General features: G+C 43.2%; 2 protein-coding genes across 2 annotated transcripts; one reads left to right on the top strand and one right to left on the bottom strand.

Annotated features, from left to right (window-relative positions):
• Positions 1–343: 343 nt before the first annotated feature.
• marchf4b (membrane associated ring-CH-type finger 4b) lies at positions 344–10,963 on the bottom strand. The gene is made up of 4 exons (XM_030080965.1): positions 10,347–10,963; positions 3,763–3,918; positions 2,462–2,654; positions 344–913 (listed from the first exon to the last, which is right to left on the bottom strand). Exons 1-4 carry the CDS (start codon positions 10,836–10,838, stop codon positions 492–494), a joined length of 1,263 nt encoding a protein of 420 aa, XP_029936825.1. The 5' UTR covers positions 10,839–10,963; the 3' UTR covers positions 344–491.
• Positions 10,964–13,292: 2,329 nt separating this feature from the next.
• Positions 13,293–24,959, top strand: smarcal1 (SWI/SNF related, matrix associated, actin dependent regulator of chromatin, subfamily a-like 1). The gene is made up of 17 exons (XM_030081240.1): positions 13,293–14,008; positions 14,101–14,437; positions 14,593–14,643; positions 14,804–15,064; positions 15,188–15,238; positions 15,343–15,526; positions 16,470–16,620; positions 17,877–18,038; positions 18,257–18,322; positions 19,131–19,271; positions 19,981–20,199; positions 20,674–20,744; positions 20,990–21,092; positions 21,750–21,932; positions 23,675–23,775; positions 24,286–24,382; positions 24,546–24,959. The coding sequence occupies exons 1-17, from the start codon at positions 13,676–13,678 to the stop codon at positions 24,729–24,731; spliced, it is 2,697 nt and encodes an 898-aa protein (XP_029937100.1). The 5' UTR covers positions 13,293–13,675; the 3' UTR covers positions 24,732–24,959.
• The last annotated feature ends 434 nt before the right edge of the window (positions 24,960–25,393 follow it).

Consider the following 25,393-nt stretch of genomic DNA (forward strand, 5'->3'; position numbering starts at 1 on the left):
GGCTGTGGGAGCTACATCTTGGTGATATAGCCAGAAATTAATGTGCAGCAAAGGGGCTGCAAGTGAGACTACTGCTTTTTAGCAGAATCTTATTTTGGACATGTTGGCCTGAGCAATTACCCAAACTGACTGATTTGTGAATATGACTGCATTTACAAACATTCAGCACATCAACATTTTGAAGTCTAGATGGTATTACTGAGAAAAGAAGAAAGAACTTTTTTCTGTAATCATCACATGGTGTTGGCAGAAATCTCCACAAAAAAAGCTTAATGATTCTGTATGTGTGCCGAGAAGAACTATTTTCCAACCAATTATGCAAATAAAACAGTTTCCACTTTTATTCAATCCATGTAAGGACATCAGAGATGCATTTGAAACAAACAAGAACATTGTATTAATCCAGTGCAGTTAGGGTACGACCTTTTTCAACTGTCAGCTAGTTTATAAATCGTCCACCCCCCACGCAAGATAAGGCCTCAACTGAATCCTCAGACTGTTGTGACTCTCATGACCAGCTCACGTGTGCTATTGCTGGGTTGGCTGCGGGCCTCCGGCTGCCTCAGGTGGCTGAGGAGGTGGAGGATGTTGTAGGGACAGTGTTGGTCTGGCACCGTGTTGCCGTTACTGGGGTCGTCGTGCGTTCCCAGTCCTCCTGTGGCCGCCACCATGGTTGTAGTGGTGGAGCCGGGGGTTGTGGAGGTTACCATCATCAGGGAGGAGGTGGAGGTCGATACTCCGACCCCAGTCTGATAGCCCTGGCCGGGCTGAGAGAGAGTCCTCTCCATGGTGGCGTCCTTCAGGTCGTCACTGTCCATTGTCTTATCATAGTTCAGGACCTTCCACTGCTGGTTAACGGCCTGCCAGCGGTGGAAGATGCGAAACACTGATGGTCCCTCGTGGACAATTAGTGCTGTGGAGATCAGAACATCAATTAGACAATGTCACTGTCTGGCAGCAGTCTTAATGATACCACAGAGTGATATATCTCTGCGGTGGTACATTCACTGTGCGCTCTGCAACTGTGCAAAGGCAGACGGTGAAGGTGAAGCCCATAGAAAGCATTTGCTGCAGGAGCAGCAGAACAAAACAACTAATCTTGAACGTATCCCGCCATAACCACAAAGAGAAGATCTCTATTTCATGAAAAAAAAAAAAAAAAAAAAAAACAGTAGACATGGTACAATGTATGACGGAGTAATACACACCAATTTTAGGTTTTGGGGTAGCAAAGATGATGTATTCGTTCTGTGGGTTTGTTCGATAATATCTTTTCACAGTTCAAAATTGCTTATTGATTCGTCCTCATTGAACTCAGCATGCTGGAAAATTGAAATCAATCTGTAACAAGAGATACTTGGACCCTCAGATATTACTACCTCTTTTTGTCAGAGTGAATTCATGTGAAGGGAAATAGTTGTGTGCTCTATTCTATTCTGCTTAAAAAATACATACCTAGTCTGTAATCCCTATAATTATCACAGCCACTATACAACATGGTGCGGTTGTACTCATCATACAGCTCAATAACTACACATTGTAATGGCTTATTGATACATTTCTTACAATCCTGCTACATTTCTTGGCATCTCACAGGTTAAGAAGTTACATAAGGTTTAAAAAGTGCAGCAACCACACTGCCAGGAGTTTGCCAAGTAGGGACAGTTAATAATTCCACCCTCTGCTATTTACTGAATTTAATGATAAGAAATCCTGTCTCTCCTCCTCAGGTTTGCTTCTCCCCCACTCTCTCTTTATGTGCTGATAAGAGAAAGTCAAGTCTTTTCTCTTTAATGTCTGCCAGGTGACAAGTTAATCTCTGTAAAGTGCAGAGTTAATGACTCCACAGTCAATCCCTGCTACCAAACCGGAGAAGACAATCAATCTCCTGTTCCTCTCATCCTGCTGTCTATTGCAGTGGCAGTTAGGGGTGTTCTCAATGTGAGATGCCATCACACAGTCATGCAAGCACGCAGGCGCCCAGGCTCAAGAGGAGTGATGCTACAAGATTTTCGGCGGTTTAAAGCTTCAATTAAGACAGTCATGCAAATTCGTGAAATGGTTGAAAATGCAAAACCACAGTTGTTGTTTTTTTCTTTGAGGTTATGTCAGTGTACCTCGATCTTCAGAGTTTGCCGCGGATGGCTACTGTAGTATTTAATGTTGTGCTGAAAGACTTTTAATGTGCACAGTAAAAAACACTTCATTTGCACAGAGACATTTAAACCTTCAACATCCCTGTTTAATTTATCAACCAGTGTTTTGACCCTGCATTTCATCATTGCTCCACTGTCACACACTGCAAACATAGTCATAAAGGTGGACCAACAAGCGTAATTCTTATCTGGGATAATGTGATAAGGCTCCACACACTCCAATTCAACTATACTCCACCTCTTTTGAGCAAAGCTATTCCAAAACAACCCCAACCACTGCTTAAATCTGAAGTGTAGTATCTCACCGATGCAGACTACATCCATGAAGCCGTACATGCCATAGCATATCTGGAAAAGCAGGTCTTGGCGCTGCCAGCGGGCTGACGGGCTGAAGGATGACCACACCAGCCACGAAATACTGGCCATCAGGAAGAGGGAGCCCAAGATAGCTGCTGCTATCTGCACCTTTTCTATCACTGTCAGGGAGATGGCCTGCCACTGTGTGGAGAGACAAGTATGATACGTTTACCTTCATCCATGGCATTTCTGTTTTAAACTTTTATTAAGTACTTAGAAAACACTTTTTAACTGTCCTCTTTTTCAAGAGTTCACACTGTATTTAAAGACAAGCAATCATCAGTTAAAACATTCACAAAACATGAATTAAAGCATTCACATTTAATCAGGCTCTTCATCACAAACTCAAGATATTCCATTGCATCCAAACCATGAAGCCTCAGGTATGCATCAGCTGGCTCCAGGTATATGAAACACAAAATCTAAAGACAGCGTTTCTCAGGTCAGTGCAAACTGGAGCAAACTGGAGCATCAACCGGTCCTGAGAGCATTTCTATTTCCATTCCAATTCCAACTCTCCTGTCAATAAGCAATGTCAGATATTACAGTAATTTTTGGAGAAACGTTTTTTTCAAAAAGACAATTCTGATCTCTTTTCATAGACGGCCAGCCCACTTTTTGCTATAAAAAGCAGTGATATGTACCATATTTCCAGGCATAAAAGAAAGAGCTGAATGGTAGGCAGCCTCTGCCTCTACCTCTGCCTAAGAGTGGAGACCACAGAATGTCTACAGATTATATCACCAAAGTCTAAAAAGGAAAGAAAGATTGCCTCCACATTCTGTTTACAGAAACACAGAGAAACAAACCTTGTTTCTGTGCAAAACACAAAGTTCCTCCCTCATCTTTTTTTTTTTTTTTTTTGCAATTTAAGATCAGAGCAAAACTAGAGTTGCCGGTAAAGATGGGATAATTACTGAAAATGATGTTTTAGGTGTTTCCTCATTCCAACCAAGAACAAATTATGATCTGAATAACAAAAATGTGTCTAAATGAGTCTCATGGGAGAAGGGCCTGGGGCTATCTACCCCCATCCCAGTATACTCAAATGAGACGGTTTGATATTGTTGGCATGAAGAGATTTTGGTACTCTGTGTTTTGGGTTTTTGACTGGATATTAACTTTTGCAATCAAGAGCCTAGAGGATCCTAATTATAAACTCTGTATCTGTGGATAGCTAAAATTTCCACTATTAAAAATTTGTCCATTAAATAATGCACCAGCACTGCCCTTTCCTCTAATAACTCACCTGCAGTGGGTTCTTGGTGCTGATGGCAATGACCTGATATTTGTAGTAGCATAGCTCACAGGCCCAAGAGCCTCTCTCGCTGATCCATTTGATGAGGCAGGGCTGGTGGGTGCAGCGCACTGACCCGCTGCACCGGCACGGACTCAGTAGCTCCCCCTGTAGGAAACAGACAGGGTCAGTCAGCACCAGCACACAGCAGCCAAGGACCGCAAAGTTCATTATAATTTAATTATACACAAGTATGTAATATTATAAGTTAATTTAAGTTGATAAACAACCTTCACAGCCGACTTGAAGATAATCTAGTTATCTTCAAGTTCTGCAGGCGATTTGTTTTTCAATAAATGTACATCAGCAATTCATCATTGCAGGCTTAATTATTTTAGGGTGTAATTACTTTGGGTGGATGTCACGTCTGAGCAAATTGTTCTGCAGGGCAAACAGAAATGTGGTGTAATACCTACATCAAACTGATATATAAATTAAGGGGAAATAATCCACATGCTGATACATTCCATTAATATGTCACATTTCTCAGGTGTAGCATGCAGAATGCAGTGCAATACTGGAAACTACAAGCGTTTTCTGCTTCAAAAGACTGGATTGGAGCCTCTGAGTATGTAATGCACATATTTCGTATTAAGAGGCAATATCAAGCATACGAGTCACTGACCAATTGATGCTTAGTTTCCTCACCCTATTTAACCTCTGCTGAAAATCCTCTTACAGGCAGTATAACTTACAGCATACAAACACATATGTTTGCAGTTCCTCGCAAAGTCTTATTGATTTTCTCAGAGGTCTGAGGATTACACACAAGCAGGCAGGTATGAAAGCCTGCACACACACACACACACACACACACACACACACACACACACACACACACAGCACTGCACAACCATACTGCAGTAGAGTACCTGCTCAGACATGACATGAAGGCCTTGTTTCCTCATAACTATTACATCGAGTTGACAGTCAAAATGCTTGATTGTAACATTTAGAAGTGGAGTCATAAGCCAAAGAACCATCTGTCATGGAGCAAAGCTCCAAGGAAGTGGCCAATAAATGAGCAACTGAGTTTGTTTCTTTAAAATATTTTTTTACTGCAGCCCCTCAAAGTGATATGATGGGAATTAGTCATATTCCTTTACAGTGGCAAATATGGTGAACTCATATTTACCATTCAAGAATATGGTGCCATACATTTACATATAGACAAAAAAAGACCCTAAAAAGAAGTAAGAAATTTCCTGTGCCCTCTCTTCCTCTCCTCTTTAACTCACATCCCACTCTTCTTGCATTTTCTCTCTACTTGCACCTGACCTTGATTCAGTCTCGTTAAAGTAAAAATGTAACAACTAACCTCTTCTGTCTGGTTCATACGTCTTTATTTAGATTTTCTGTGTCACATTTGAACAGGATCCAATAAATTTTACAGCTGTCTGGGCTGCTGCACTCTTCAGTTTTGAATGCCAGTTATGTCGGTCATCTAGGAGTGTAAGCTCATTCTAGTCCTGCACTCATTTGTCATTCACTGCACCAGCTAAATGCTCACAATATGAATGTTAATATAAATAAGGGTCTTTCAGCTCCCCTCAGTGTCTCCAGCTGAGTGCTGTGATTGATTTTTGCAACAAGCAGAATTAATGACAACTGTTGTTAGTGCTGTGTTTCTGCCTCTAGGCGGTGGTAGGCTAGATGTTGGAGAGGCAGGTTTGTGACCAGAGGGTAGCCGGCTAAAATCCTAACCCTGCTGGGGAGATCTGAGTGGGGAGGATGAATGACAGTCGTGCTTTACTCAAACACTTGCTGTTCAGATGCACTTCAGCGAGCCATTCACCCCTCACTCGCTTCAGGCCAGCTCCTGAGAGGTCAGCAGATGACTGTGGATGCACCGGGCAGCTCCCCAGTGTGAATTTGTGTAACTGCATGAGGCGTGACTGAAAAAGAGCACGTCGTCACTGTCAAGTGGAAACCTTGCATCTCTGAAATGTCAGCTTTTTTTAGAAGCTGAGAAAAAAGGCCTTGTTTTTTAGCCTGACCACCATGCATTTAGAGCTTATCAGATGGGGGTTGAAAGCATTTCTGTGAACCAAAGATTGGTAGAATTTTCTCAGTCCATAGTAGACTGTGTAATTTCAGAGAAAACACAAATATCACCAAAATAGGAGTTACAAGGTTCTCAGGTAATAGCAACCTGCTCAGTCAACCTCCTGTGAATACATAAAGGTAAAAAATAAACTAAAATAATAAATAATCAGTGGCATAGTACACAAAAGACTTTGCAATTAATTTCACCATCCTAGGCAGGGACCCTAACATACTGTACAAAAGAGAAATTTATTCTCTCACCCTGGGCTCCAAGCTCATTAAAATAGATTATTAGTCTTGTCATATGGTAATGGGGACCTAAAAATTGTAGGCCTGCCGCCCATTTTGGGTTCTGACCTATACACGCTTGGATCTATGAAATTCAAAGCAGGCCCTCCTTGTAAAAATGTCTCTTAGTCTAAATGGGACTGATCAAAAGCCTATACTGAATGAAAAAATAAAGTAGCCCTAGCCTTCTGTTGCCAGAAAGCACACTACCTCTCTCAGCCAAGCAATGTTTCTATTGTTGAATCAGTGTTCACTTTTCCTGTCCTTCAGCCTTTACTATAAAAACAGCATAGTAGAGACTGTGAAGAGAAACACAAAGAAGTGAGGCTCCAAATGATGTCTCCATGCCATCATTGTCCTGACATCTCTGACAGACGGAGCAGCACCCTGGTTGCAGAGCAGGGAGGGAAAAAGGGGGGCGATAGAGGAGAAAAGGCCCATCTACAGATGGCCATGGTGGGAGTGTATTGGCAGGAGCTGCAGAACAGTTCGGCTGTGTCCAGTGGGACTCGGACTACTCACTGTGAGAGGCCTGATCACAGCCAAGAGCTGAAACCTAGATCCACTCCCATGGAACAGAGGCCGGAGAGTGAGCAAAAGAGTCTGGTAACAAATGTGGCATAACAGCCCACACACACTGACTCGTACTACAGCTAAATGTCCTTTTGCTGATCAAACAACAACACATTTTCAAAAACAACAATCTAAAACAATGCACTGTATTAATAACACGAGTTTGGTAGATTGAGCCATATTATTACATTTCTCTGTGCCACATTATTTCTATCCCCAAAACAACTCAGTGCACTTAACATTCTCTCTATAAAACCTGAACCACATCTGGCTGGTACTGTATAATGACATGAAATTGAATTACCGACTGGGATTCACATTTTTTAAGGGTGTGAAATCAGGGCAAGTGAACTCTATTAAATGTAAGCGAGGGGACACTGTCAGATAATAAAGTAGCTCACCCAGAAACACAACAGGAGAGATTTTTATAGTGGCCAATAAAGACGTTCGAGCCAAAAACAATTCTTTTCTGAGAAACTGCTATACTGCACACTGAACTGCAGCCATCTAAAATTCTGATAAAATGCAGGTATTTTAACCATATCCAACAAACTAGAGAGAAAGATATACAATCTCTGAATAATGGAATTGAGGAGCCCGGGTCAGGGCATATAATCTCTGATTTATTTACCTATAATGACCCTTCATAAAACATATGCCAGGGGATGTTCCACTCATCGCTTATACTGTGCCAACCATTACAGCAGTAGTTAATGGCCCCAATAAAGAGTAATTGAATAGAAGAGCAATAACTAGGGTTTTTGATCTAATGTTTATGACTTCATAGTTCCTGCCAAAAGACTACAGCAAGGGCCAAATATTTCATTTGCTTATGTAACTTGTTTATATCCCACTCCCAAGAAATGGCTGAGGAGCCATCATACATGTGACGGAATACAGAAAGCATCCTGCCTCAGCACTGTGGGGCCTTATAGAAAGAATGATGTTAACTCGACCCCTTAAGGGTTCTCATTGTCCCGCCAAACCAATGAACTGTGCAAGTGCATTATCAGTGTTATGATTTAGGAGTGAAAGCCAGCATCTTTTCTAAGCAGCAGGGAGTCACACATTCTTAACATGCAGCTCAAGTGAGGACAGGATAGTACAAGCATCTGCCCCAGGGGGCACTTCAATGTAATAGTGCATGACACTTCAGGAAAGGATCCCTCAAACATGGAAATATTCCATGGATTTCCTTTGATATCATTTCACTCTAAGGGCATGCGACACAGTGTTCCTTCCCGCTGATCTGTGTGATCTGAAGAAGATGTGGCAGAGAAATTGTTCACAAGGTCTAGACCAGGTTTATGAGCACATGCTTCAGTAAAACAAATGCTCCATGCAAGTGATCCAAAGCATTTTTCCAAAGCTTCTTGCTCAGCTTTTGTTGACTAGAACTGAGGGAAAATGGAGATGGGTCTCAAGGTAGCTATAAAAGAAAACCAGATGAATAACCTCAAGTATTGTAGTAAAAGACATTTAAAATAGGCCTTACCTTGGAATGACAAAGTGCCGCTTTGTCTGATATTGGCTCAAACTTAAATCATTCATTGTGTGTCTGAGGCTATAATTTAACTCCACCAATAGTAGTTTGACATGAGACAACAGGGTGACTTAAGTTCTGAATTGCTCAAGATTACAGTGGCACCAAAAACACCAAGATCAATTTGACTCAGCTATCTAGACTACTTTGCAAAGATCAGACTGCTTAGTGGTGTTGGTATATTTAATCAGAACAGAGTTATTTTTTTTCAAAAATTCAGCTTGAGGCTCTTCTCTGGTGGGATACTTAAGGAAAACTGTCCCTCACTCCCGTCCTCACACTATCTTCAGTCTCACAGCCCCAGGGATGGAAGTGCTTTGGAGGTGGATTGTCAGATCAGATATGAGCTGCCTTGGTCTATGTGACATTCTGGAGGCTAAGGGAGAACAGAGGATAACTAATGTCCCCACTGCCTGTATCACACACCGACACACAGACAGTCCACTCATCTCTCCTTTCTAATGGAGCTGCTTGCTCCCGTACCCATTTACACCTCAGCAGATCTATATCTGGACTTCACCCAAGCCAACAGCGGAGACGAAAGGAGAGGGAAGGATGGTGATAGATAAGAACTTGCATAATGAAAAGATGGCACAAAATCAAGTGCTATTGAGTAGCTGCAATGTCTCAAGGAAGCATCGATAGGGTGAGATAGAGAAGGCCATGGGAAATACTGCAAATTCCTAAGGCTGTGTTTTGTATGCATTGCAGTGCCTGCTGCCTATCTGTGCAGCTTTTGAAATAACAAGGATCTGAGGCCTCGTCTTCCAATCTCATAACTAGATCCCATGGCAGTAATGATTTGAATATGTGAGTTCAGAGGTGGGATGATACACAAATTTGCTGTTGGTGTAATTAGTTGATGAAATACAAAGAGATTAGGCTATACAAAGTGTAATACTATGACCATGAAATAATAAACGTGAACAATTAGGCTATTAAAAACTTGCTGATGCAAAGGCAGCACAACTACAAGTACATCGTAGGCTGTTGAAAAAAATGAAAAAGTATGTTCATTGTGTTACACCTTAGTTGTCGTCCTTTATATTTTTCAGCACAACACACACACACACACACACACACACACACACACACACACCACACTTCCCCATTCCCAACTGGTGAGGTGTGACGTATTTGTCAATGTGGTCCTAAAGGCTCTGTCAAACAGTGCAACTAATGTGGCTGCAAATCACAAAGTGACTGCTCCTCTGTTATTATTTAATCTTATTTATTGCAGCCCACCTTAGCCATCTTCTTTCAGATTTTTCCTCTCCTGATTGATGAAGTGTGACTTATTCATCAATATAGCCTCAAAGGCAGAGACAAACAGTGTGACTAATGTGACTGCCGTTCTATTCTGTATCCACCACTCTGCTCACATTAATTTCTACTGTTTCAGATGGCGTATGAGCAACAGAGTGAAAAGGCATTATTTGATTTTTCATGCATATAATGTTTCAATATGAATTCACAGTAAGTATTGGGCTCTAATGAGTTGTTATGGCATGTCTGTGTTTCCTCCACACTCGTCAACCAGGGGGACAGGGTCTTTCATTATCCTCCCACTGGTAGCTGGCTTTTCATGCCTCACAAAGTGATAAGGCAAGGATGCAGTGGGAGCCGTGCAGAGAGAGCTCTCCAGCAGCGGTGTGATTATCCTAACAAGACACTGGGAGTGGGCTTTCTCAGAAGAAAAGAAACTTGACCAGTGAATCCTCGTGTAAAAGCACGCCCAACACGCGGGCTTGAAGAAGAACAGCTGATATATGGGCTTGAGTATGTAATGCACACAACAAACATAGTTAATCCTGCAGAGTATGCATGTTCATTCCAACCTAACACCATCACATTTCACTAATTTGAAAACCTTAGGGTTAGTATGTGTAGGGCAATTGCTGAAACGAGCTGTTGTAATGTTTAGATGGGATGAAAACCTGCATAGCCTACTCTTAGTCCTTGACAGAACATGATCACAGACTACTGACTGAGATGGTAACACATGCACCTCTCATTTCAGCAAATCTGCCTATCGAAAAGACCCCCTTGAAGCTCAGCAGCATCATGGGAAGTATTATTAACTTACATGCTCTGGTCCCTGGAAGCAGATCCTGCACACGGGCGTCCTGAAGCCACTTTCAGTGTAGCTGGTGAGGGAGAATCTCTCCTCCAGTTTGCCCTTAGAGCAGTCATCCGAGGAGCTGCTGCAGCCGCGGAGGGCCGCCGACAGCTCTGCCGCATCCACCCAGCCCGCCACTTGTCGGTCTCCCCCCGGTGGCCCGCTGGCTCCTCCTGCAGGTGGGGTAGTCCAGTCCCCTGCATGCTGGTGGCCCCGCACTAACGTGTTGTTGTTGTCGGGGACGGGGACGCCTGTCTCATGACTTTCCGTGGGTTGTCCGCTCATTGGGGTCAGGGGAGGCAGCGGTGTCGGCGGTGCCGGTGGCCCGAGCAGGAGCACCCTCAGGTCACCGAGCAAGACGCAACAGCGGCTCTTCAGCATGCCCTGGCTGCGCAACATCAGGCTGTCTCCGGCTAGAAATTCACAGTACCATACAATGATACTGAAAGCAAACAGCATGTGCCCCAGTCATGAGCAGGCACTTCTTCATATGTCGTGGGATGGAGTGGTGGGGGCAAGGGGGGCGTTATCCAGCGGTGTTTGTTAGGATTTTAATGTAGCTTTTACTTCCCTATGTAGATACAGGCTACGTGTGTTATCAGTTATTGTCTTTTGTTTTTTCCCCAAGAGAGTAAATCCAGAGAGAAAATAAATCCCATTGATGCAAACAAGTGTCTGAAGCCATTAAGTTCAATAAACAGAATAGCTAGAGGGGGAAAGTCAAACGCTAGATTGATAGGAATATGCATTCAAATAATTAGACAGTGCCCCCGTTCACTCAAATGTCCACGGTCATTTCATGGCATCAGTTATATTAGTCTGCATGGTCTGCACAGAATAAACTATCTGGACAGTCTTTTCCCTCCAGCCTCATGTCCAGTGCAGAAACCTGGAATCACTGCCTCAACGGCTCGCAATTTAAGCAGCAACCTAATAGAAAACACAATTGCAACGCTCAAGCTTTCTAAAAAAAAATGTGTTATTTCAATAATATGCAACGAGAGCTCAATTTTAAATCAGCAGACTTCAGGTTGCAGTCGACGTCTTGCCCCTTCAAAGCAAATCAAATCAATGGATGGCGTGCCATGTTAGGAAGCAAATCTGTCTTACCTGGCGAGCTACACCGATTTCCATATGACTCACAATTTCAAGCTTTCTTGATAGATTCCGAGCCAGTGTGCAGATCGTGGACAAGTCTTTCTGCGGCTTTCATCCCCAGATATCGCATTTCCATATTCAAGGAACGGGTCGATGCGTTTAAATCCAGCCATTAAATTCCAGCACGATTCTCGGACTGTCCTGCTAGGTGAATGCATCCGTAGCCCGGGAATCATCAGTGATCATTGGCTGCTGAATTGGTGCTGCAGCTTCAGCACCATGATTCCTGGGACAGCTCCCAGGCGCCGCACGTCACCGCCTCACAGTGATGCAAACAGCCAGCCCATCACTTGGAAACTATACATCGAGACAACTTCCACAGAAAATGCTAATGAAAAATATATATATACATATATATTTAGTTATAAGGCAATGATTTGGATACGGGCTGGGCAAGATATAGAGTTACTGAGTCGATGTGAGTGACAAATGTTTTCCCCCGTTTGAATATGGAGCTCAAGTGTCGCTTTCTCTATAAAACGACACAAACAGAAAGCTGATTACATCAACAGAACCCAGTAGTATCACTTCCTTAATAAATAATTCAACAGAAAACTCATACCAATCTAAATTAGTTGCTCAACACAAATCTCACGTGTGATCAGGCAAATAAATTAGACAAAAGAACCGACTTTACACAATTCACAAATAAAAAAAAAAAAAAAAACAGGTATTTCTCCAGATTAATTAATTTTGCGAAAGAACAATGACTCATAACAAGGATTAAACCAAGTGCTCACTTGATAAAAAGAACAAATGAAAGCTGTTAAAGACAACAAAAAAAAGTTGTCTGGAGAGAGAGAGAGAGAGAGAGAGAGAGAGAGAGAGAGAGAGAGAGAGAGAGAGAGAGAGAGAGAGAGAGAGAGAAAACAGAACAAAGGAGAACAATGACCATCAACTCGCTGGTCAGGGGGTCTGTGAAGCTTGATTGAGTGTCTGAACCTTTAGTTAGTGGAAGTGCCCTTGATTTCTTTGCCAGAGCTGAAACAGTGGTCACTGAGTGGGCACTTAATGGCCTGTCAACTACAGTGCTATGAGGAAAAGGGCAAAGTGGTTCTCAGCGCTGGCCCACTGGTTTACACTGGTTTTCTAAGTCAGCAGGTGGGAAATTGCATTAACCTTGCGTCTCAGGTGTAAAACAGTCTCATTAAGTGACTAGAGAGAGAAGACAGCTGAACGAAACAATGGTGAAAACAGCTGCCACATTTCAAAGAGTAACATCAAAAAGTAGATCTAATTCAGAATTAAGCTAAAGACTATAGGGAGGCTTTGACAGAGCTCAGACATTTAAAATAGCTATTTACAGAGCAACATATCAAATTCAAAATAAAAGGCCTACAATATTAAAGTTGTGGACAAGTGGGCCTGAGGTGTCATGATGTGAGGGTGAACTTTGTTTTACACAAGTCCTGCAGCTGTCAAGCCCTAGAATACCTGGGGATGATTTGGTTTGTTTGAAGAATTAAATTGTTTAGGTGCCAGATATATATTTGAACAAATTTCGATTCAAAGTGGTGAGAATAAACCACAGTGTTAAAAACAATAACTTATGCATAGGCTTATTTGTTTCACAATTTCTAGTGGATTAAAGCACAGTTAAATTAAACCTGGGGGAAATAAATCCAGGTAAACTGAAGAATACAAGGATAGGATAATACAACAGTTTAGTTAATTTCCCTCTTTCACGAGCAGCAGGGTGTCGGGACTGCAGCCTGATCAGCACCTCCACCAGTCCACGTGCCCTTTTTGTTTTGCTACGTCACTTCCTGCGCGGCAGAAAGGCGCTCACCAGCCTGCAGCTAAACTTACCAACTTCATGCGTCTTCGTCACTGACAAATTCATCCGCCCTGGGGTCAGATTGATTCGCTGATTCACGGATGCGCATTGCCTGTGTTTGGCTGACCCCACGCTGAGACAGTACACTTGACAGGGCAAGTTTTGATGAAGTAGTTTGCTTTCCTGGCTAATTTCGCTAGCCGCTATCGTTAGCAGGGGAGGTGCAGCACTAGAAGTGTACGCGTCCAAACTTATGCCACTTTTGTAACGTAAATGATCAGCTGCAAGCCTGCCTGAGTCAGGTGATTAGATGTTGCTGGCTGTCTGAATTAGTGGGTGACTGTGAAGTGGATTAGCCGTCATGTCCCAGCAGCTGACCGTGGAGCAGCAGCGCAAGATTGAGGAGAACAGGCAGAGGGCTTTAGAGAGGAGAGCCCAGAGGCTTGGCCAGACTGTCGCCAACAGTAAGCAAAACCCAGCAGGCAACCACTGCCAGTCAAAAAACTCTAACCAAAATGAGCCTGCTGGCCTCACTCATCACAGAGGGACGACCACCGGCTCAGCTGGTCCACCTGGACGTTTTGTACCACCCTTTAAAAAAGTCCTGGAGAACCATGCCAGTCAAAACCAAGACACAAAGCCTCAGCATTCACCTGGCTTTGGGAAACAAACCGGGCACGGCATTCAGAAACAGGTGAGATCTGAGGTTGAGGGATGTTACATTTCCTCTGTCACTTGTTTGGGAAAAGAAATGAGTGTTTCTCGATGCTTTGTGTTCATCCTCAGGTACAGCTTATAGACCCCCTCCCTCAGTCAAAGAGTCAACAGGTGAGCGGCTCTGGTTTGTCAGGTGGAGGCAGCTCCAGTGTGAAACCGCCTGAGCACAGGCCTGACTCTGCCGGTGCGCTTGGCTCATTCCACAAGCAGAGTACTAAACGTGCCCAAAGTCCTGTGGCACAGCCTTCCTCCAGCTCGTCAACGGTGAACAGCATACCTGCGAAAAAGCCTGCCATCTCTGTCAGAGGAAAATGTGTGCTTCACTCAGAGGATCGCTTCCGAGTAGAAGTGAGCTACCATGCAGAGCTAATTGCTGTTTTCAAAACCATCCCCTCCAAGAGCTACGGTAAGTTCCTGCCAGAGCGTCTATTGAGTTGTTGGGAAATTAGAATTAATTGCTGAATCAGAATGCCGTAGTATAAAAAATGTGCCTCACACCAGTGGTTCAAGTTGGAATCTGTTTTCACTTTTTGCAACTTTTTGTCCCTGTTTTCAACTTAGACCCTGCAACAAAGATGTGGATGTTCAGTCTTGAGGACTATCGACTGCTAAGTATGTAACATGTTCTGACATATTACCAGGATAGGATCAACTTTTGTGGATATCAAGCATGTGTTCACATACAGCGTAATATCAAAGCTATGAGGAAGGTTAGTCATCACGGTGCTGTTCCACTGCTGTGTGTGTCACCTCCCTTGACCTTGTGTTGCAGTGGAGGAAGCAGCTGCTATCCCCTCTGTGTCCTTGAAGCCTCTGGAGGGCATGGAGGCCGTGGATGTGTCAGCGGCCTCTAGTCGCGCTCGTGATAGTGCAGCATTGGGGCCATTGCTGAAGCTGTGCAGTGGCTGGCAGAAACCAGGAGCCACCGTCCAGGGCCAGTGCATTATGGTGTCTCCATCGAGATTTGAGGTAGACATCGGGTACCATGTGGACGTCATTGCCGCATTCAAGCAAATGCCAACAAAGAACTACGGTAGTGGTTGCTTAATTTGAATCATATGATTAAATTGCATTTTAGAATTTTGTCAATTGCTGCTGTTTTGTCAGATCTTATTCTTTTTTGTTTGTTTTCCGTGTGGCGGTGCCGGCGGCGCAGACATGAAAACAAGGAAGTGGAGTTTCTCACTGGAGGATTTCAAAAGACTCAGTGAGTAAATCTCCTTTCTGTTATGCAAATAGTTTATCTGCATGTTCCTGTTTGTCTCCGTTACATTTGCCATCTTGTCTGACTGCGCTGTGTTCCATACCCAGTGGATGGCCTCAGTGGGATAGCAGCAGTGGAGGTGGAGCCACTGCCCAGGGCAATAATCCAGGCCTTCGCTGCCAGGTTTGACGGGACTCAGGCCAGGTCTTTAGAGGTCCCTGAGGCAGACCTCTCCAGCATCGAGCCTTCGCTCACCCGCAGCCTCATGCCCTTCCAGAGGGAGGGAGTCAAGTAGGTGGTTTTGGACAGCCTATAGCACCGGTGTTCTGTCTGTGGTTTGGAGCCACAGCTGCTTATCTAAATTTTACTCATTATTGTGTGAAGTGATCTTGAGTGCACACAGAGACACAGACAGGTGACAAATCAAACTAACATGAGTTGTTTTAGGGAGGTGTTTGGCCACCATGAACTACCAGAACAGCTTCAGTGTGCCTTGGCTTAGATTCGACTCCAGTAAATAGAGAGGGATATTCTAGGCGTTGCAGTGCATAAACCCCTCATTACAAAGACAAATGCATATTTGAGAGTTGAGTGGCACTGGTCTACAGACATGTGGACAAATTATGAGTCATTCCTCACCGTATTCTGGACAAGTGGACAAGTGCATGTGTGGCGTCCACCAAGAGAACATTACAGGCCTGAATGCCGGACCCCCACAGTGAGGGGGTCTGCTGGATCTCTTAGGCTGTGGGGGAATTTTCCATTTGTCCCCTCACAGTGAGGCCTCACTGCAAATCAATACAAAGTTAATCTGAGTGATCACCTTTATCCTGTGATGAAGCATTTCTATCCTGATGGCAGTGGTCTCATCCAGGATGACGTCGCCCCCATCATAGCTCACTGAATGTAAATTATATGCTATGGTCTTTAGAGTCACCACATCTCAAAACCCTTGATCACCTGTGGGAAATTTATAGCACCTATGCTAAGGTGCACTGAAGCTGTTCTGGCAGCTCTTGGTTGCCCAACACCTGACTAAGACACTTGATGTTTGTTTGTTTGTTTTTACCTTTAATTTGTCATCTCTCTATTTCCTCTACATTTGCTCATCCTCATATAAAGGATGTGATCTTCCTCAGGCTACAGTTGTTATTCCTCTGTCATAAGAAAGTTGTGACTTATACTGTGCTGCTGTGCTTTAAAATAAGAATTTTCTGTGGCTGTCCCCCCCTAGCTTTGCGGTGTTTAAAGAAGGCCGTCTCCTCCTGGCTGATGACATGGGCCTGGGGAAGACGGTGCAGGCCATCTGTATAGCCGCCTACTACAGAAAGGAGTGGCCCTTGCTGGTGGTAGCTCCCTCCTCTGTACGATTCACCTGGGCCGAGGTAAAAACACTCAGCGGCTAATCACTGTTATGTGCCCAGAGGAATTAGGTAATTGTTATGTGGGTATTAGACTATCACTTTCCATTTAGGACAATCTGGCTGAATGTCATTATCGGTGTGCATCAGTAGACACCTTCGTAACTATATCCTTAAAATCCAGCTCTCTAGTCCTGTTTGACAAAAGCTATCCCCTGCTCATTATAATGCTGGTTTCTGCTTAAAAGTCTCTGCATTTGAGGAATGTTAATCTTGTCCCCCAAGGGCTGGTAGCACTCTGGTAGGTAATTTATCTTCAGGAGGGAAGATGGCAGTATTGAATTTCATGCATCTATTTCTTTGTCTCACGGGTACAGTTGTTAATTTGAACGATGAATCATTGTTTTGGCATGGAATGCTGACACTGTTTGTTTGTTTATTTATTTATTAGGCTACTTTGTTGATTCTGTCTTTCACCTAAGATTTGCTTTACCTGACATGAAAGCTTGAAAGTTTGGAATATATTGTTTGCATCATCAAAATATCCTGTGCCTCGGGCCTTTGGCCTTGTTTCTCCTCATACGGTTTCAATGCTGGCTAGTCTGAGAGTTCATCTCAGGTTTTCTTTCACTTTTCAGAGTGTATCCCTGGTGTTCTATTTATTCTCCGCTTAATTAGCAGCTGCACTAGGAGGATACAGTAGTGGTACATTTTCAAACAAGCGTTCTTGGCTTTCTGTCTATTGACAAGACAAGACAGTCTGCCTGTTGTCTAGGCAGATATCGTGCATCAAACACAATCCTTGCATCAGGAGTTTGAATCATGACTCCGAGAACAGTCTAGTCTGAGAATGTTCTCCCATGGAAGGACATTTACTTCTCTGGCTGTCCTCTTATCTGCACTATTAGTCTTCTCTGCATTCAGCCAGATCTGCTCTAACAGGAGCTGTAACTCTGTGAGTCAAAGCCAGGTTGACAGCAAATGGAAAGCAAGTAAGTGAATTGTCAGAAACATTTGGGCCACTGTGGATATTGTCCCACATGGCATGATTGGAAATGGAAACGCTGTGATATTAGTTTGGCTCAATTAATAGTGATTAGTAATGTTTGGATTAACTGGCACCTACACAATAATTTTTGTTATTATTTTTCTTCATTTGGATTCTATGATGTTCATTACGCTGGGAAGGGTAAGGCCTGAAAGCCATTGATTATAAAGTCAACTGGTGTGTTTTGGTTCTCTACACATTTCTGACTTGAATCAGTATCTCTGTCTTGTAGGCTTTCAGACGCTGGCTTCCATCAGTGAGTCCTGACAGCATCAATGTGGTGGTGAAAGCCAAAGACAACATGCGCTCTGGATTGGTCAACATCATCAGCTATGACCTCCTGGGCAGGATGGACAAGCAGCAGCTGGCCAGTCCCTTTAATGTTCTCATCATGGTTGGTTTCACAAATTTTTAATATTGTAGACATGCTTGAAGCTTTTATTCAAGCTTTAGCTCTCAGATTATTTGCAAAAAAGAAAAGGAAAATGGTGCATGTAATTCATTTGACCTATTACTTGTTCTTGGAAAACATTTTGTTTTTTAAAAGCCATGGTGTTACAGAAATGTTTCTTTCTATGCAAGGCTGATAGATGTTTCTGCCACTCTGTGCAGGATGAGTCTCACTTCCTGAAGAACATAAAGACTGCCCGCTGTAAAGCTGCTCTGCCCCTGCTGAAGGTACTTTTCTCTCTCTGATACATCATTTCAGTTTGTACTCAGCAGTTTTATTGCATGTGCCAAAGAAGTTATGTTTTCAACCCTGTCAGAAGTTTGTTTGTGTCTCAAAATCCCACTGAGGGATTTCCATAAAATTTGATGGATCAAGGAACAGTTGTTAAGATTTTGGAGACAATCTGGATCTAAAGTTTTTTTTTTTTTATTCATAACTATGAAATAAATAGAGATAAAGAGTAGATTCCAAATTCTAAGGGGATGTTTGAGGGAGAAATCAAGCAGCCAATTCAAAGAATGTGTTCAGAATGTGTTAAGAATGATTTCTTTGGGTATAACGCTAAGTTGGATATTTATTGAGCTTTTGCAGAGGTTTGCGCTTTCCAAGTACTTTGTGGTTTGTAGAGGGAAACCCCGGTGTGAAAAGAATTTCAATCCCTGGTCTCATACGGCCTAAATCTAAAAGTGCGTCGTAAGGCGGTTGTTGCACTTCACTTGATCTCACTTCTGTCAAGCTGTCAAATCGGGGACAAGGAGAAATCTCCTGTAATGTCTATTAATTTTGCACCCAGCAGGCCTTTTTTTTGCACACCTGCCACAGCGGCTGATGTTATCCCAGAATGTATTCACTGTTTTCATTGTCGGCGTGTAAGAGCGAAATGATTGTCTGTGTGAGAAGTGGCTGCTAAAATAGATAAAGGAGCCAGCCTCAGCCAAAATACACCAGCTTTTACCTCACGGATGGGTTTAATTTCTTGCCCCGTTACCTAGACTTGCCCTGTTCTGCTCTGATCAGAGTTGTTTTCGCCCTCAGGCGGCGAGGAGAGTGATCCTCCTGTCTGGGACCCCTGCCATGTCCAGACCCTCGGAGCTCTACACCCAGATTCTGGCTGTCAGACCTACCCTCTTCCCACGGTTCCACGAGTTTGGGCTGCGCTACTGCGATGCCAAACAGGTAGCTTAAGTCCTCAGAGCCCACGTGTATCTGAGTGTAATACTTAATGCCTGGGTCCCGCTGGCATTTGAGCGGTAATTGGCTCGAGTTCCAGGAGACCTGAAGCGTATGCAGAAGACATTAGATGTGGGATTATCTCGTATTTTGTATCTGTCTGACTTACATTGTGTTGTCTGCAGTGTCTTGAAGGAGGTGTATGTGCACCAGAGGGAAGGTTTTACAGGATTGCTGACACCGTAGGAATATCAAGGTTGTTATTGTTAGGTTTAATGCTGTATCAGACTGATGCTTATGGGTGAACAGTTCATACATTTAGTGTGCCCTGATTCGTTTTGCTTTTTTCTTCTTTTCTCATGTGTAAAATTGCATACAAAGGATATCTGTACAGTGGTTTTCTCTCCATTAATTTCACCTCCTTTGTTGTACTCCTCTTGTCATTTACATCTACACTTTGATTCTTAATCAGCTTAGTTGTACTTACACTTATCCAGGTTTTGGTGAGAGGGAACCTTGATGTTTTTATTGAGTCCTTTCTTTTCATATGAGCAAGTGCCCACTACCTAGCAGCCCACCCCATGTCTTTCTCTGTTTGTCACCTTTATCTGCCTTCTTCCTTTTCTCTAATCCTCCCTCCCACCATCCTCCAATCCTTTCAATTCCTCTCCTCTGCCTCCTCCATCTGTTCTTTTCTCCGTTCCCTCCTCCGTAGCTGACTTGGGGCTGGGACTACTCAGGCTCATCTAATCTTGGGGAGTTAAAGCTGTTGCTGGAGGAGTGTCTGATGCTGCGCCGCCTCAAGTCTGACGTCCTCTCCCAGCTGCCGTCTAAACAGCGCAAGGTCGTCACAGTGACCATAGATGGGGTCAACGCCCGCATCAAGGCCGCGCTCTCAGTTGCAGCCAAAGAGCTGGCCAAGGGACATAACAATGTAAGTTAAAAAGGGAATCCCTAAGAAAAAGCTTGAAAAGATATGGGATTTGAATATCATGTTTTCCAAGCCTGGAAACAGGACATAACATTATTGAATCAAGCTTTGCTGAAACTTTCTCATTAAATATAATCTAAAATGTAGCTGTAGCTAGCAGATACATTCAAATCAGATGTAGAGAAGGGAAAAAATAACAGTTGAACACAGTTCATGTTCATTGTTCATTGTACACTGTGAGAGGGTTCAGCCAGTGGTAATAGGCAGACCTCGGAAGATCTATGACACACACAGAGTGACCCGAATAATTTCAGAGAGCATCATTTTATAATTATCGTACATTCTAGATGGGAGCGAGTACTTGACCTTGACTGTGCATTATCACGCCGCTCCTCACAGTAATGGCAATCATACAAAATCACCAAATAAAATCTGCGCTGAGGTCTTATCTGATGTTGTTCTTTATCTCTCTTATAGAAGATGAGGGAGAAGGAAGTCCTGCTCATCTATTACAGCCACACGGCCGAGGCCAAGACACAAGCCATTATGTACGTACGCTCCCTCTAATGGGGGGAACAGTAAGTCATATCAGCTTAGATTTGATAAATACTTAAGATAAAATAAGCCATGTAATGATGGTGAGACGGAGGCTTTTATTTTGCCGGACCTCTTTGATTCCCCAGGCTTTGGAGATAATTGAAAGTCTAAAGCAATCTAAAATCTTAAAGAGACTATCTTGGCATACCTCAATCTGAAATCAATTCAGTGCCATGTTGTTTTTGTTGTTTTCCAGGGAATACATCACAGACATGTTGGAGTGTGGACGAGAAAAGTTTCTGGTTTTTGCCCATCATAAGTTAGTCCTGGATCACATCACCAACGAACTGGGGAACAAGGTCAATATGATTTTATTTGCAAAATCAAATTGCCACATCAGACAGAGTCAGGTTAATTATTAGGAGTACTGATTTGTCTGTTATAGTGTTGTAGGTCAGTCGTGCATGACTCTGGGATTCCTGGAAGCTACTCTGACATCTGTAAAGCAAGTCAAATAAATCACTTGTGTAAAAGCTAGATTTGCATGGAAATGTAATTGTAGCATCATAACATTTCAATAAATCATCTCCAGGTCAGACGCCAGTAATGCACTCCTGCTCTTGTGTGGGAATTAAAAATCAAACTCCTTGGTTTAACTTTGTTCACTAGCTGCAGAGGATAGGCACCTAGGAAGACTGACCTCACATTTGAGCTCAAACATCATACCAATAATGAGATACTTGATCCCTGTAGGGAAATTGTCTTTTCCTGCTCTTAACTGAAACTGATTCTTTGCAGTTTTTCATAGTCCACCTTTTAAGTCAGGTTGCTGGTTTGTCCGGTTCAGGCAGAGTGAGCACCAACTATGGCATCTGTGAAGAGCCTCTAGGACGTGCCACTTTCCGTACCATCCCTGTTCGTTTTGTTGTCGGTGGTTCTTGCTTGTTTTGTTATCAGTTCAGTTTTGTAGGAAATGGAATGGCAAGTAAAATGGCACCCCACTCTCTTCTCTACAGAACATCAGTTACATCCGTATTGATGGGGCCACCCCGTCAGCCGAGCGGCAGCAGCTGTGTGACAAGTTCCAGCATTCGACCAGGAGCTGCGTTGCCGTGCTGTCTATCACCGCGGCCAACATGGGCCTCACCCTGCACTCCGCTGACCTGGTGGTCTTCGCCGAGCTCTTCTGGAACCCCGGGGTAAGGCACCGGATGAGGATGAGATGTATGCAGAATACTTTCACTGTCATTTTTAGCCCGTACACCCCTTCCCCTCCAGAATAGCCTGGGTTCTCGTAGGCACAGGTTCAGCAAGGTGTTCGAAATCTCAGAGATCTCGGTGCATGCTGGCACAACAGCATCACAGTTCCTACAACGCTGCAAACGTCCTGTTTCTCCTCATCCCAAATTGGCTCTACTGGGTCGAGATATGTCGACTGCACAGGCCGCTGGACAAAACCAAAGTCGCTGTCTTATTCGTAGAACCATGTTGAGACAGTGGTGCATCATCCTGCTTAAAGTCTCCATTTGAGAATGGGTACACTGCTGTCATGAAGGGAGCCACCTGGCCGGCAACAACATTCAGGGATGCTGTGGCGTTCAAATGATGTTCAGTTTGGCCAGATGTGTGCCAGAAAAAAAAAAAAAGGGAAACCGGGACTTGTTGGACAACACGTTGTTCACCATTCAGTCAGCATGTTTCTTTGCTCTTCATGTGCCCGCTGTAGTCTTGTTGTCTTGTTCTCTGCTGACAGTCGATCCCAGCCTGGGTCCGCTGCTGCTATAAGCCATCGATTTCAAGGTTTGACAAGTCGTGTGTTCTCTTGTGCTGAGCTGTGATTTGCATACTTGTTGTCCACCTGTTGGTTTGAATGAGCCTCGCTGTTCTTCTCTGACACCTCTGCAGCGAGGTGTTTTCCCTCACAGGGCCGCCACTCACTTGTTTATGGCATCATTTCTCTGTGAACTCCAGTCACTGTAGTGCATTAAAATTCCAAGGGGGCGGCTGTTTCTGAAATGCTAACATCAGCATGTTTGAAGTCGGATCACACTGGCCTTGTTCATTCTAGCGTTTAGCTAAACAATAAGTGAACCTCTTGACTCTGTCTGCCTGCTTCATACACTGAGCCACAGCCATGTGACTCACTGTCTGGAGGAGAGAGCTGCAAATGGAAGATGTATCGAATAAAGTGGACACTGAGTGCATACTACATTATGTTCTACTGACTCTTGTACTCACCCCGAGTTCCTTCTGTGTCCGTATCGACTCTGTTGATCTTGGAAGAGGTAGTTTCATTTCATTTTGTTGTTGTTATATAGGAAAAGATCAAAAGTAACATAACAGATGTTAAACCGTGTTACACAAACTGGCCTGACTCTAAAAGACACAGTCACATTATAATGCAAAATAAAAGCAGAAACAATCACAGAAACACAAAAAAACAACATACATAAACAAGATGGTCCATGTGAGTTGAATCAGTGGTTTCAAGTGTGTCCTGCCATTAGGTAGTGTCGATATACCTGTTTGAAGTGTGTAATAGAGGTTATTGCTCTGATGTGATGTGGTACCTCATTCCAGGTTTTAGTGTAGGAGTGAAAAAATGAGGTCTGTCCAAAGTTTTTGTAAGCCTGTACCGGGATAAGTTCATGTGAAATTGATCTAGTGATGCAATTCCTGTCTTCGATGTAGAGCAGTAAATGTAAGAGGGGAGTAAATGTTTCACAGCCGTGTTCCTTGAGGGTTGTAGCTGTTTATTTTGTAGCTCTGGGAAACGGTTATGAGGTGAGGCCAGATGATGAATTTTAACCGAACAGTATTAACTTTTTTTTTTTTTTACATTTATTACAGCCAAATGAATGGAAGACGCATTGTGTTACATTAAGAAACCTCTTAGTGCATTCCTTGACACCGCTTACAGAAAACTTATGTTCCACTACAGGTCCTCATCCAAGCAGAGGACAGGGTGCACCGCATCGGCCAAACCAGCAATGTGGACATTCACTACCTGGTTGCCAAAGGAACTGCTGATGATTACCTGTGGTATGTGTCTGCTGGTGGGTGGTGTGGCTCCACTGTGCGTCCTGTGGCTGCCAGTGCTATTAAAAATAAAGATGTCTGTTTGTTTATTGAGAGAATATGTCTTCCAAAGTTTTTTTGTTTTGTTTTGTTTTTGCTGGTGGTACTAAACCAAAAAATATAATTCTTCACCAGTGTCCAAAAGGCAGAAGGTAGCGTGTATGCACATCTTCAGTGCACGATGAAATAGACAGATCTCACTAATTTTGTCTGTGTGAATCATGGTAACATTTTAGTCTAAGATCCTTGATCAAAGATTTTTTTTTTTTACCGTCTTCATTCACTGAGTTTGTGCACATGCTCATTATCAGCAAAGCCCGGCCTCACATTCATAAATGTATACATGTTGAGACCCGCAGCCTGCCAGTATAGCCAGTCTTGTTCAAGTTAACAGGGGAGGCTGGGGTTCAAATATGTATGTTATCTCAAATATTGAACTGAGTAGGCTGTAACATAACATATTTGTTGATCCAGGCCCATGATCCAGGATAAAATGAATGTGTTGGAGCAGGTGGGCCTGTCCGAGTCAAACCTCTCAGACAAAGCAGTGAACGCCAGTTTCCACTCTAAGGTGAACTCTGCAGTGCATAATTTGTGTATAACCATTTGAAAGGTGCACTCATGACACCTTCATGACTTCATTAAACACATAGTATTCATCTTTTCCAAATAAATTGAACTGATTCCTTGTTGAGCTTGACAGTCTGACGGGGCTGCTGTTTGAATTTGTCCAGGACCCTCAGCAGAGGACTATCACAGAGATGTTCCAGAGGTCTTTCACGGAGGACGATGACATGGATGAGGCCATCTTACTGGAGGCTGTGAACGACTGGGAGGACAGCCACACCGGCCGACAAGACGCCCCAGTCAAAGAAAGCCCCAGCAAACAGAGATGCATTAAAGACTATTTCACGAAATGAATCAGGAAATCGCTCTTCCCACACTGAACTTTGTTTTGCTCCTTTTAACAGGTTCAGGTTGTGTGGAGTCATCGCCCATGATCTGTTATTATGGCATGGACTTATTTTGTCTTGTATATGCTAACAGTTTCTTCATTTATTTTATGTAAATAATGCTATAATAAACCTGTATTTTTGTCAGCTGAGATAAATAAATGTATTGACTGAGAAGTGATTCAGTGGAACACATGAGAACTTGACCTTGGCTCCCTTTATGACAGAAGATTGATGCTTTTGCAAAACATTTTAGGGTCAATTCAGTTTTCTCTGACTGACTCACCTCTGCCCTAATTAATTTATACAACCTGATTGGTATGGGGGTAGCACATAAATAAGAATAAAGAATAAGATTAAAATAATAAAGAAAATAATTAAAATAATAAGAATTGTAAGTTTTGCAGCATAGATCACATTACTAACTTGTATTGTTGCTTTTATGCCTGTGAACAGCTTTGACAAGTATCAGCCAGTTCATACTATTTAAAAAGAAAGAAAGAAAGAAATTCATCCAGACATAATTCAAATACAGACAGCTGCTGTAGCTGCGGACTAATTGTTTACTTTCCGCTGTTTTTTCACCAATCGTCATCATTTAAAACATGTACAGGCTAATAAAAGTTTGA

This window comes from Myripristis murdjan, chromosome 21 (assembly GCF_902150065.1).
Source record: "Myripristis murdjan chromosome 21, fMyrMur1.1, whole genome shotgun sequence".
Lineage (NCBI taxonomy): Eukaryota > Metazoa > Chordata > Actinopteri > Holocentriformes > Holocentridae > Myripristis > Myripristis murdjan.